Genomic DNA, 14,637 nt, shown 5'->3' with positions numbered 1-14,637 from the left:
ATCTCATGGAGTAGAGAATGGCTGCCACTCAGTTCTGCATTCTTCTCTTGATTTTCCTTACAGTCCCTGACTTCACCAGACATCTGATCATTCCCTATGTGATCTCATCTATAAGCTCCAGAGGTAGAGCTAGATGAATCCTGTGAAATTACAGTAGGATCATTCAAACTCTCAGAACATTCAAAACTAGTTCAAAAAGAGACATAAACCAATGCCTGCTACAATGTGGATTCTATTTGACAGTATGAAAAGAAATTGCTCAGGAATCCTCTGGGAAATTTTCTAGCTCATAAAAAAGAAGCATAAGAGTTTCTTCTATTAAATATAACCAGATTCAAGAATTCTAAAATGATCTAACAAACATAAAGCCAATATGAGCAGAAAAGCCTAGGCAAAAAAAGAATGATTAAGTAGAGAACGGAAATGATCTGGCTCTTTGAGGCTAGTATTTAGCTACTGACCATACGGTGTCCAGAGCTAACCTTTCCAGAATTCTTGACATATAGAGTAATACTTTTTAATTTCATTAATCACACTGATTCAAAATTCTTGTTTATAGCCATTACATCTTCATGAAATTTCAGCCAAAAAAAAAAAAAAAAGACAGAAGCAGAAACTGCACCTTCTTTTCTAAACACATTGACTTTGCCATCTAAATAACACAAGTCTCTAGACAATTGGACATCCCATTTAATATCTACTTCTATGCCTACTCACTCTAATGTGAAACCTATCTATTGCCAGGATGAATGAAGTATATATAGAATCTTCAATAAGTGCAAAGATGTATTCAAAGTATGAATGCATCACCAAACATTAACCAGTTATCTGCAGACAGCAGACTGACAACAACCAAAATTCACAATAATGACATTTAAAAATCCAAATGTTAGAAGAAAAACTGTCAAGTGTTTCCAAATAAAACCAAAGAGATCAGTAACAGAAAAAGGCACTTAGGGGCTGGAGAGATGGCTCAGTGGTTAAGAGCACTGACTGCTCTTCTAGAGGATCTGGGTTCAATTCCCAGCACCCACATGGCAGCTAACAACTGTCTGTAACTCCAGTTCTGGAGGATCCGACACCCTCATACAGACATAAATCCAGGCAAAACACCAATGCACATAAAATACAAAAATTACATATATATTTAAAAATTGGATGTCCTGTATTAAAAGGATATATTTTTTTTAAAAAAAAGAAAAGAAAGGGCACTTAAATCAGGAGTGCTATTCTTCAGCTAGTAGGAGTGGGAGGGGTGGAGGAGGGAGGGAGAGAGGGGGTAAAGAAGGAAAGTGAGGGAGAGAGGGAGGAAGGGAGTGGAGGGGGCACACACACACTGAACAAAGGAAATCAAGCATGTTAGAACACCCAGAAATCAAAACAGACAAGACTATTTAAAGGGGCCTATCCAGTGATAACAATAACTGAAAAATCTATCTCCATACTCCAACTAAATTATCAATTAAATTTAATGAGAGAAAAAGAAAACTGCACAATATACTAACTCAGCATATCCTCCATTTCTTAGAATGACTCTTGAAAATGTGTTGAATAAGCACAAGAAATAAACCTAGGAAGACAACAGCCACTGGTTGGTGGGGTAAAGCTTTAGCTGGGAAATCTTAGGTTTATAGCTGTTTAATGATCCTTCCACAATGAACAGAACTCCGACCTATCTCCAAAGGTGATCAAGATATAAATGGTATATACAAGAAAGCTTAAAGTTTATCTTATAGAACAGAGAAACAGTAGTCACTAGAGGCAGGGAAGGTTAGCAAAGAGTGGGGATAAAGAGAGATCGGAAAATGGAAACTAGAGAATTAGATAAGAATAATTCTACAGTTAGATTACATGAGTAAGCTCAATTAGACAGAACATTCTAGAAGACTTTTCTATAGTGCAGTAAAGTGACTTATGAAATTTACTTATGTTTCAAAGTAGAAGAGTGGAAAGATTTTCAACATTGAGAAATGAGAAGTGTTTGAGGGGATGGAAATGCTAATTACTCTGATTTGACCATTATATACATTATAGACATATATCAAATTACCACACTGGGTCTCATAATACATATAATTACTATAAGTCCACTAAAATAAAAAAGAAAACTAATTGACAGTATTATAGAAATTCTAGAAAATTCCATGGGGGCGGGGCACAGGTCTGGACAGACATCTCTGTGGTAAAAGAATGTGCAAGCATGAAGACCTGAGTTCTGATCTCAGCACCCACACAGAGCCGGGCATGGAAACACTTGTGCATTTGTAACCCAGTGCTATGAGGGTGCAGAAAAGAGGATCACTGGAGCTTGCTGGCCACTAGTCTAGCACCTTGTTCACTGAGATACTCGGTCTCAAAGGAATAAAATGGAGAGTCATAAACAGATCAGGGCATTAAACATCCTCCTTTGGCCAATGCTCACACACAGGTAGGTGAATACACCCACATACAAACATGTACAGATATCATACACATACACCACATACATAAAGAAAAAAAAGGTTTCATAATAGCTACATGAGGGGTCATAATAAGAAAATCACACAGATAAGAAAGTCATTATAGTTCCAGAAGAAAGTAAACTTTCCTAAGCAATAAAAAGACTAGAAATTATGCAGAATACATGCAAGAGAAATTATATCCTGCCTCAAAAGGGATAGTGATAAACTTTAGTGAAAACAGAATTTTTAAAAAAAGCACGATCCAAATATAAAACTAAATTGTGACATATATATTCTTCTAATGAGTGATAACACCAGGACTTAGAATATGAATTTTTAGCCTACCATCTGAATCTTAAGTAAATATGAATGTCATTGCTATCTATCCAATTTCAGAATGCACCTATTGATAAAGCATTAAGAATCGAATGATTGTTTTAAAGCAGAATAAATTAGCTTCAATAATGTGTGAATAAAGTTGACAGAGCTGGAAGGAACAAGCTAAAATAGGGTTCATCTAATTACTCAGAAAGTAGGTGAGAAAAAGGAATACTCATTTAGCATAGCATGTCTGCCATATTTTTAGTCTTTTTTTTCCTTTTTAAAATCATTTAAAATAATCAAGCATTCATTTCTTTTTGGAAATACACAGCAAAATGCATATAGTATTTAAGAATTTAAAATTTTAAGATCCATCACCATAATATATAAAAATTGCTGTGATCTAGTACTGTTTAAAAGTTTTGATTAATTGCTGTGTTTTAAGTACTGCATTAGTATATTGTGTTTGTTTGTTTGTGAGACAGGTCTCATGTATCCCAGACTGGCCTCCAACTCACTATGTAGCTGGGGATGTCTTTGAACTTCTGATTCTCCTGCCTCCACCATACCTGGATAAGAGGACTGCAAATGTATCTCATTTATGCAGTGCTAGGGGTGGAATCCAGGGTTTCCTTCATGCTGGGCAAGCAGTCTATCAATTGAGCTACATCCCCAAATTTCATATTCAGTTTTTACCAAGGTTTTCATGGATCATCTTAAGTGTCTAAAGCTATTTTATGATTTGGTAGTTTTCTCCTGTGAGTTTTAAGTTAAAGTTAAGACTAATCCATTAAAACTCATTTTGAGCTCCTAATTGCTTTTTTTTTTTTAAATTATTTATTTTGAGACAAGATCTCAATATGTAGCCCCCAGTAGCCTGCAACTCACTATGTAGATCAGGGTGGCCTCAAACCCAGAGATCCACCTGCCTCTGCCTCTGGAGTTCTGGAATTAAAGGTTTGTGCCACCATGCCCAGCCTAATTTTAAATTGCTATTTCCACAGCCCAAGCAGATGTAAATTATTTTCAGTCTCACTGAATGATATTTTCTAAAATGCTAGAGTAAATCTACATTTGTTTTATGTGTGTGAAAGAGAAATATCTTAGCACATGATTTATCACAGCTTTATACAATAGCACAACAGTACATGTTTCACTCAGCAAACCATGGTTTCCTACAATGCATCATGACGACAGAGAGAAATACAACAGTCCCTCACCTCAAGAAGGTCAAAATTTATTAAGAAACAAAAACAGTACAAAGATCACCAAGGAACCATGTAAGACCAGATGAACTTGTTCTAAGCATCACAAAGGTGACGATGTTCAAGGTTAAGTGCTGAAGCTTTACTAAAACCTGCTAGGCAAAGAGGAAGGTGGGAGGGGGGTGAATTCAAATAAAAAGACCAGAGCAAGGGCAAGGGGCAATGGGAGACAACGGTTTGGAAACTGAATTTAGTACAGCTAGGAGAGAAGAAAGCAGATACAAAGGTACTGTATTATCAAAGATTTGTATAGGCCGCACTAGGGAGAATTTGCTCTTTTGTCCTACAGGCAGTTAGGATACAAGTTTTAAGAAAAATCAATTAATTTCTCAGGATACTGATAACCATGTAACAGGTTATCTGAACTAGGAAACTGACAACTTGAAATTTTACCTAAAGGAACTCTTCAAAAATCTAGACAAGTTTCCAAACCATGCTCAGGTGACAATCATTTTTATAAGCCACCTACTAAAAAGAATGGTTTTGCTTATTTGAGCAAATGAACGTTTACTGACCGTCGTCTTTTGAAGGGTGACTTTGGCATGTCTGCTGTGGGGATCATTTGTTCTCCAGGTCTCACCCACATTATAGGCCCATCATCGCTCTGAGACCTACACTGTAGCTGGAGACTGGAAAGTGTACCCCAGGGCAAAGTCATCTAGAAACAAAGGAATGAGTTACATTTGAAAAATTAAGCTATTTACAGATAATTCCTATCCAAATAAAAGCACTAAAAACCATTTCTCATGTGTATGTGATGAAATAAAAGCCATATTGCTGAGTAACATAAAAAAAACTGAAGTATTCAATACCAATACTTTTCTAAATAGTTTCACCATCTATTACTTAAAATTTGATTTTAGTAAGCATGATTAACTTAATACTCTAATATTTAAGTGTCTACTGAAATAATGACATGAACATTAATAGTCTAAATAAACACTCACTTTTAGAAATGGTGATTCTTCTAACATATCAAGGAACTCTGGGAAATAATCACCAACTTCTTCATCAACTGCTCCAACAAGACTTATCTGCCGCATAGGACCTGCTCGGTAGGTACCACAGCAATATGTCCTGTTGACCTGAGATAAATGAAAGAGAAAGGGAAAATGGATTGAAATGCATTATGAAGAACAAGAAGTGAGTATTGTTCCCAGTATTAGTATTTCATCTGCATACTAAGAATTCAATGGTCAGTTCTTTGGACAAGTTAACCATCAGTCAGTCACCCAATCATACTCTGAAGTCAGCCAAAAACAGAAATTATTTCAATCTGAAGGTCAGCCTACAAGCTCAACACCTAAAAGGAAGGCATTAAGACAGGTTTCGCTAATAATAACTATTTAATTTTGGAAACCACTTTTAAGACAGAGTAAAACTGGCAGGGTAAAAGGGAAAAAATGCCATAGCCACATTAATCCTTCATGTCCATTGTATATTCCTTAGCTTAACCTTCACTTGAGGAAAGCTATCAAGCTACCACACTACTCTTAAGTTTACATAATTCAACCACCACAATATTAACAGTACCCAATTTACCAACAGCTCAGAAATACAGGTATTTAGGGCAACTGATGGGATGTAAATAAAAATAAAGCATGTCTTCCTGTGTGAAAAGAGAAAAGAAAGAAAACCTAAAGGGAAGATGGAGTGAAGAAAGGCAGAAGAGGAGAATGAGTATAACCAAGTTTATTTTCATCCACATAAAAAAAAGCTTCACATCTTATAAGGCTACACCTTTGTGAGTACTAATGCTGTCTTCAAGTAACTGCCCCAAATTAATATTATTAGATTTTTACTTAGTGGCATAACCATCATCAAGCAAGTAAAAGTGCTATAAAATTCAAGTTCTAGATTTTGAGTACTGAAATGTTTAGTCTATTTGGAAAACTGTAAGTTCACATGTCTAGAGAAAGCCTTTGGAACAACCACACCCTTCCCAGTTTCATCCCTTTACTTACACTGAATTAGGCCTCTGGCTTCGCTTAAAGTTTCTTTCAGATCTAGCTTAGGCCTCAAGGTCTACTCTCACTCATATTCTATCCTAGTCCTTGCACCAGCTGCCTAGCAAGCCCTAAGCCATTCAAACCATCAGCTCTACTTCAGACGTTTCCAATTAGGGACCAACAAATCCCTCATCCCTCAAGCCCACTTGTAATTGAGAATCATACAACTTGCCACTAAATGTACCCAGACATACCTTCCCCACATAGAAAACTACTTCAGTAATACCTGTGTCTACTTCCTGTTTTTATCAATTCTCCTCACTTCTTAATCCACTACTCATGTCACTGCAATCTGGCTTCTGCTCATACCAGTTCCCCCAAACAGATCACAGACAAATCACAGTGTTTTCTAGTCGTCGGTTGTCCCAGCTTCTTTTGAGGCACCCTCCTCTAGTTGCAGGGTTGGTCTATTTCTCATTCAACATATTATCTAAGAGTGGCTTAAGTTATAATACCAATTTATTATACATATCCTGCTACATTCTGTATCTATTCTCTAAATTAAAACTGTTCCTTAGAATCAGATCTGTAGGTACAACTTCTCTTAGTCAGGCTGTAGACACTCAAATGCAGTGCCTACAACACTGAACACAATTTCTTCTAAGCTTTCCCTCTACTCCTAAAAACTTGTTTGTTTGTTGAGAGGGAGGTGATAGTTTTGTATTTGCTTCACCTAGCAACGCTAATAATTTTCTCAATTCCCAAATTAGGAATTTATAAGCCCTTTTCCTCATCCCTTAAATAACAAATTTTATCCCTCTAAGTAGTGCCTCGATGCAAGAAATAATCATTTCTTATCTAATTGCAAAAACTTCAAAATCACTGTCCCTACATGAGGGATTCCCATGAGCCATCATTCTACATAGTGCCTACAAATGATCTCCCAAGAAAGACTACTTTACCATTCAACTTTCCTCTTCTAAAGGCTTCAAGTAGTTCCGTTAAGCTCAAAATCCTCATGGCTCATCAAGTTCCTTCTGATCTATTATTCCAAAAGAACTGTATGATTTGCCACATTTTAACACACACTCTAACTTTTGTTGGCTTCCAATTTTCACATGTTGTTACTGTTAACCATTATAATTCCAACTTATTCCTCTAGGTAACTAAATAGATCAATGAGAAGACAAATCTAAACAAGGTTTCCATGTAAAGAAATCAAGTGTATGAAATTTACAGGTACGGGACAAGTTGGATTTAAAGTCATAACTAGATTAAAATAATAACAATAAGGGTTTGGGAATAGAGCTCAGCAATAAGAGCACTTGACTGGCATGTGTGAGGATCACACATCTAATACCCCAGCCTAGTCTGGCCACCTGCTTGTTGGGACCTCAGCCTCCAGGTTCTGGTCAGGACATACCCCACTCACATAACCCTCCAGGCCCTCTACAAGACATATTCCAACCTATCTGCCCAGCCAGACGCCGCACATCTTGCACCAGGGTCTTGTCAGGTGAGTCCACCCTCTACATACCCTTCCCAAGCCCCAGATCTACCCCCAAACTCCAGGCTTAGATCAGGACACACACCCTGGATACCAGCCCAGACCTCTGTGTCCACCTAACTTCATTCCACCTAAGCCATACCCAATCTTTAGGATCAACCCAACCTACATATCCTGTATTCTGTTCCAACTGGCTCTGTCCATATCAAACACAGACAAAAGAAGTCCACACAACAGATCTCCTAGCAAAAATACAAACAATATTAAAGATCAAAGCAGTATCCTTCTCTCCCACCTATGTCCACCAGTCCTATAGAAATGTTTGCCAATGAAATTTTCCTAGATGAACCCCAGGACACAGAATTTAGAAGACCAATCTTAAACTTCAAAGAATTCAAAGAATTTAAAGAATTTAAAGAAAAACAAAAAACAAAAAACAACAACAAAAAAAAAAACAGCTCAAGAGAATAAATGCTTGAGTAATGCCAAAAAAACCACAATATTGTGCTTGAAGCACTAGCTGGAGCAATAAGGCAAGAGAAGGAAATTAAAAAGAGACAAACAGGAAAAGAAAGCAAACTATCATATACATAAGAGATCCTAAAATCTCTACTAGAAAACTTCTAAAAATGATTGACAATTTCAGCAATGCAGCAGGATACATAATCAACTTGTAAAAATCAATAGCTTTTCTATACACCAGTAACAAACATACAGAGAAAGAGATCATGGACACACTCCCATTTAGAATGGCTTCAAAGAAAAAATATTTAGGAATAAACCCAACCAAGTAAGTAAAGGACCTCTACAATGTAAACTTTAAAGCTCTGAAGAAGAGATAGAGAAGGATACTAGAGAATGGAAAGACACTCCATACTCATGGGTTGGTAAAATTAATACTGTGAAAATAAACATCCTACCAAAAGCCATTTACAGATTCAATACAATCCCAGTCAAAATTTCCATCTTATTCTTCACAAAAATTGAAAAAACTATCCTAAAATTCAAATGGTGCCACAAAGGACTCTGGATAGCCAAAACAATCCTGAGCAAAAAGAACACCGCTGGAGGGATCACCATTCCAGACTTCATGATATATGATAAAGCTACAGTAATAAAAACAAAATGACACTGACACAAAACCAGACATGGAGACCAATGGAACAAAATCAAAGACCCAAACATGACTACATAGAACTACAGTCATCTGATAGTCGACAACATTGCCAAAAACTTACACTGGAGAAAAGACAGCATCTCCAATGAATGGTGCTGAGAATACCAGATGGTCACATGTAGAAGAATGAAATTAGACCTGTATCCATCACCTTGCCCAAATGGATCAAAGACTTCAATGTGAAACCTGAAGCACTAACACTGCTAGAAGGAAACACAAGCAGTACCATACAGGATACAGGAATAAGAAAGAATTCTCTAAATTAGACCAGATTCGCCCAGAAACTAAGACCAACAATTGGCAAACGGGACTTCTTAAAAACTACAAAGATTCTGCATGGCAATCAATTGAATGAAGAAGAACCTCACAGAATGACAGATTAATATCCAGAAATATATAAAGAACTAAACAAAACAAACAAATGACTTCCAAAAATGAGCTTGGGATCTCTGAACAGAGCTCTCAAAAGAATAAAAATGGCTAAAATACATCTCAAAAAATGTTCATGGTCCCTAGCAGCTAGGAAAATGCAAATCAAAACAACTTAGAGACTTCATCTTACCCAAGTCAGCATGGCAAAGATCAACACAACCAACAACAAATGCTGGAGAGAATGTGGGAAAGAGGAAACCCTTATTCGCTGTTGGTGGGATTGCAAACTGGTAGCCACTCTGGAAATCAGTTTGGAGAATCATCAAAAACTAAAATTGAATATACTATGACCTAGCTATAACACTCCTTGTTATGCCTAAAGGACTCGACATCCTACACCACAGATACTTGCTCAGCCATACTCATTGCCATTGTTCACAATAGCTAATAACAGAATGCTACAGGTTGCAGGAATATATTATAAGAACTCAGCTGGTTTTGGCAAAGCCACTACCTGAAGGGATCAAGGAACTCCTCCAGAGGAAGCCAAATTCCAAGAGGCATTTGGTATTATTTGGTTTGTTATATATCAGCTGTCTTCTGTTATGAAAATCATGTGTGCCTTCATAGTTTTCCCAATTGATTTTTTCCCTAAGAATTGCTAACAGTGTGGACTGATCACTCTTTGGACATATATGTTCGAGGTATTTGGAGAAGAACTTCAGGAAAGGCTTCCTTCCCCTTAGCCCATCTGTTTCCACCTTTCAGCACTGGAATCAGATATCTCCCTTAGCCACATTCAAGGACTAACAGAAGTAACAGTCCAGACCACCACATGCTAGTCTCCTGATTTAATGTAAATTCCACAAGGAGACACCGCCTAGGTCTGGTGGACCTTAAGTAATAGCTTTACACAATTTAGCTCAGACCCTCCTTTCTTACAGCTTTACTAACTTCATAGACCCCTAACTTCTTACCTAACCACTTCTTGGAATGTAGACTGAGCATCTATATAGATCCCCTTTTTGATATACTAACTGGTCATTAGCACTCAGTTGACCTCCTCTTTTACCACTCCCACTTTGGATTGTAAAAGAAAGACTAGTGGTCACCACTTAAGGAAAATTCTTACCTGCCTTTATGACCCCGTAAGAATCCAAGCCTCATGACCTGGCTCGAACAGGGGATTGCTATTGCTTGGGTTTATAACTGGATTCCTGGGAGACTTGGAAGGAACGTGGAGAACTGAGAGGCAGGGAACGGAGAGGAATAAGGAGGATTTTGACCAGAGAGAACATGTGGACGAGATGGAAGACGAGGAAGAGCCAGATGGGAAAGTACTAGCTGGGTAAGAACCAGATGAAAAGGGCCTAGATGAGGCAGAATTAAGATGAGAGAATTAAGATAGAACTTAGAGGGAGAAGTAGATGAATAGAGAGAGAAATCAGGCAAGAAAGGAGCTATGCATGAGAACAGAACTGAAGCTGTGTAAATAAGATGTTATCCCAGAGGAATTAAAGCAAGTGGACTAAAGAGCTCAGTGTCCTGAGATTCTATTTCCCAAAAACAGTTCTCGCCATTCATAGTTTTCTCTCTGAGCCCCTGGGAAGTATTAATATTAAGGCTGGTCCTTCTAATATTATACAAGAATAGAAACAACTTAAATTCATCAACTGATGAATGGATAAAGCAAATGCAGTGGCACAATGGAATACTATTCATCTGTAAAGAAAAGTGGAATCTGAAATCATGAAATTTGGAGTTAAATGGATAGAATTAGACCCAGACCCAGAAAGACAAGCATCTCTGTTCTGTGGTTTCTAGATCCAAATCTTCAGATGTGCATACTATGGTGGTCTGAATAAGAATGGCCCCTATAGGTTCATATATTTGAATACTTAGGCACTACTTGGCAATACTTGGGAGGGATAAAGAGGTGTGGCCTTGTTAGAGGAAGTGTACTACTGGAGGTGGGCTCTGAGGTTTAAAAAGTCCATTTCAAGCCCAGAGTCTGTCTCTGTCTTCTTATGGCCTGAAGATCCAGATGAAGAACTCTCAACTACTTCTCCAGCACCATGAATGCCTGCATGCCACCATGCTCTCCACCATAGTAAGAACAGAGTAAACCTCTGAAAATGTAAGCCAGCCCCAATTAAATGCTTTCTTTCATAAGAATTGCCGTGGTCATAGTGTCTCTTCACAGCAATACAACACTGACTAAGACACATATGTATCTTCAAGTAACTGCAGAAGCCAGGAAAATGAAAATGGATGAGGGAGGAGAGACAATAATGCACTGCAAAGCAGAGTACAAGTGATATGAAGGGAAAATGAAATAAGGAATGCTTTAGTTAGGGACAAGAAAGATAAATACAGATGGAGGGAGATAGGTAAAATAACGGAAAGGATGTCTGGAAAGCCATAAGGCATTACATTATTATCTACCTACCAAAATTACATATAATACATTTCTGTATTAACATATATAGTTTAAAATTTCCATCTGGGCTGACAATGCTCCTCCCAAGAGTCATAGACTATGAAACAAAAAGCCCAATGCCAGGCAAAACCCCTCTGAGTTGTTGGTCACTGTTGTCAAAGAGCCTCCTAAAACATTACGGGTATTGTTGTTGCCCTTGATTGCCTACCAGAGGTTGAAGAGTCCTTATTGTTGAACACCATGGACTTCAGGCATAGGACCTGGAGATTCAAGAGATACACCTTACCTGAAAGTCTCCTCATGTTACCGGAAGACTCCATGGAAGATTCCAAGGGAGGAAAGCAACCAAAGGTCCTACCTAGCTGTGACACCTATGAACTACAAAAAGCAGTCTGGCACAATATCCCTAAGGGTGCAATAGCAGCACACATACCTTGGCAGTAACTAACTCTCTACTTGGATTTAAGGCCTGCTCAACAAGAGGGAAATCATACCTCTACTGGACATCTAGCCAACTACATGGGTACAATGAAAGGATGGATCTTGGAGGAGAACTGACAACAGCCACTTTACTAAACCAGCATAAATCCTAAATGCATTCTAAATGTTTGTCCTTTTTCACAGAGATAAAATAGGTCTCATTTCTCATCAAGGAAATGTCTCCCTGCGACAGATGGAGAAAATTATAGAAAACCACAACCAATTAAAATGCATAGAACATGACAGTATGGTGTTCAGTTCCAACTTACACATCTATAACCCAACTCCTACACTTAAGGCTCAGGGATCATAGCAGAAGAAGGTCTGGAAAGAACAGAAGTTTTCTGTGACACCATGTCTCCTAGAAATATCAGAATAGCTACATCTATGAAATATTACCAACATGGCTACCTAAATAGATCTCAATAAGGACAACAACAATAGACAGGCTAACACGGAAAGGGAAATCTCACGGGGCCTAAACCCTAGACCAGAGGACTACAGGTAACAAGAAATGCTGAGAGCAGGAAAAATAGTCTTTGGTTATCCACTACCAAACAGCCAAACCTGAAATCATATACGTACAAGTAACAGTATATGAACTAAGCAAGTTGAATTTATATACTTAGGAATATATATACATATATATTTATATATAACAACAGTTAAAGAAATAGAGGCCATGAATTTAAGAGAGGGCAAAGGGAGTACTTGGGACATGTTGGATGGAGGAAAGAGAAGAAGGGAAATTACATAATCATATTTTAATTACAAAAACTTTTTAAGTGAAAATAAAAGTAGGCCGGGCGGTGGTGGCTCACGCCTTTAATCCCAGCACTCGGGAGGCAGAGCCAGATGGATCTCTGTGAGTTCAAGGCCAGCCTGGTCTACAGAGCGAGTTCCAGGACAGGCAACTAAGCTACATAGAGAAACCCTGTCTCGAAAAACCAAAAAAAAGAAAAAAAGAAAAGTAGTCATATCTCATGTTTTTACTTAAGGTTTAAGATAAATTACAAAATAGAGGTAGATATTAAGAATTAGAGTCTAGAGAGATGAATCAGTGGTTAAGAGTACTAACTGCTCTTCCAGAGGACCCATATTTGTTGTAAGCACGTACACAGAAGCTTACAACTCTCTGTAATGGGGATGTGGCACCCATTTCTGGCCTCTACAAGCAACACATGGTGCATAAACACACATTCATTATTAGAAAGTCTAATTTATAGTTAATAGGACTTGAAAGAATATAGAGAAACAAAGGTCCAAAACACTAAAGGGGGAAAGAACATTTGAGGAAAGACCAGTAAATAAACTGTCAAAGAGCTGGGCTGTAAATGTATATATAGGCCCAGCCAGAAAAACAGCTGATTGGAGCCTGCATGGGACAGGAGGTCCTCTCCATGTGGGAGACAGTTGTGTTTGATCTGTCTGAAGGGCTCCTGGCAGTGGGACTCGGATCTATCCCTAGTGCATGAGCTGGCTTTCTAGAGCCCATTACCTGTGGTCAGACACCTTGCTCAGCCTTGATGCAGAGAAGAGGGGCTTGGTCCTGCCTCAACTTGATGTACCAAGCTTTGTTGACTCCTCATGGGAAGCCTTACCCTTTTGGAGGAGTAGATGGGGGAAGGAGGAGGACCGGAGGAGGAATGGGAGGGGAAACTGTGGTTAGTATGTAAAAACGAATAAAAAATTAAGAAAAGAAAAGAAAGGGGTTGGGGATTTAGCTCAGTGGTAGAGCACTTGCCTAGCAAGCACAAGGCCCTGGGTTCGGTCCTCAGCTCCAGAAAAAAGAAAAAGAAAGAAAGAAAGAAAGAAAGAAAGAAAGAAAGAAAGAAAGAAAGAAAGAAAGAAAGAAAGAAAGAAAAGAAAAACAGCTGAGTCAGGAGGGCCATACAGAGAAAGAGGAAAGAGAAGAAAGCGGCTAAGCTGCAGCAGAAGACAACTACAATAACCTAAGAATAACATTTCAAAACAGTCAAGAAAAATCACCCAGAACACATCTTTACTAAAGACCTGGTTGAAGAAGTTAACAAATGGTTGATAAGGAAGAAAACCTAAGCTGTTAATAACTTAGACCAGACATTGGCAAACTCCAACCCAGGACTGCCCAGTTGGACTGGAAAACATCCTACCCATTCATATCTACTAACATACAATGGCAAAATCAAGTAGTAAGTACTTGAGATAGGGGGGGATACTATGCAGTCCTTTGTATTAAAAGTTTATACACCCCAGTTTAGATAGAGGCAGTATGGTCCTAAAATACTATGCAGTCCTTCTTAGAAAAAAGTTCACCATCTGGGTGAGATGGTGCACACCTTTAGTCCCAGCACTAGGGAGACAGAGGCAGGTGAATCTCTGAATTTGAGGCTAGCCTGGTCTACAGAGTGAGTTCCAGGGCTACATAGTGAAATACTATCAAGAAAAAAAAAAAAGTAAAGAAGAGAAGGAAGAGGAAAGAAAAATTTACCTACCCCTTGCATCTGTAGTTCCTGTTCTAGTGGGAACCTATGAAATTTAGATCAACAGCTGTGGATCCTGCATAGGACTGGACTAGGCCTCTGCATAGCGAGACAGTTGTAGCTTGATCTGGGAGTAGGATCAAAATCCATCCTGGTACATGAGCCCACTACTTATGGGGAACACCTCGCACAGCCTTGAGGCAGGGGGAGGGGCTTGGACCTG

The 14,637-nt window shown here is 38.4% G+C and overlaps 1 protein-coding gene across 1 annotated transcript in view; it reads right to left on the bottom strand.

The window, feature by feature from the left end:
• The window catches only part of Rsbn1 (round spermatid basic protein 1), a 50,737-nt gene that overhangs the window by 6,650 nt on the left and 29,450 nt on the right, over window positions 1-14,637 (bottom strand). The window contains exons 3-4 of the mRNA XM_059266000.1: window positions 4,975-5,112; window positions 4,543-4,685 (exon numbers count right to left, since the gene is read on the bottom strand). Coding sequence (XP_059121983.1) covers window positions 4,543-4,685; window positions 4,975-5,112 — 281 coding nt within the window. The remainder of the gene's footprint in view (window positions 1-4,542; window positions 4,686-4,974; window positions 5,113-14,637) is intronic.

Source organism: Peromyscus eremicus, chromosome 6 (assembly GCF_949786415.1).
Source record: "Peromyscus eremicus chromosome 6, PerEre_H2_v1, whole genome shotgun sequence".
Taxonomy (NCBI): Eukaryota; Metazoa; Chordata; class Mammalia; order Rodentia; family Cricetidae; genus Peromyscus; species Peromyscus eremicus.
This window is presented reverse-complemented; position numbering and strand designations above follow the sequence as displayed.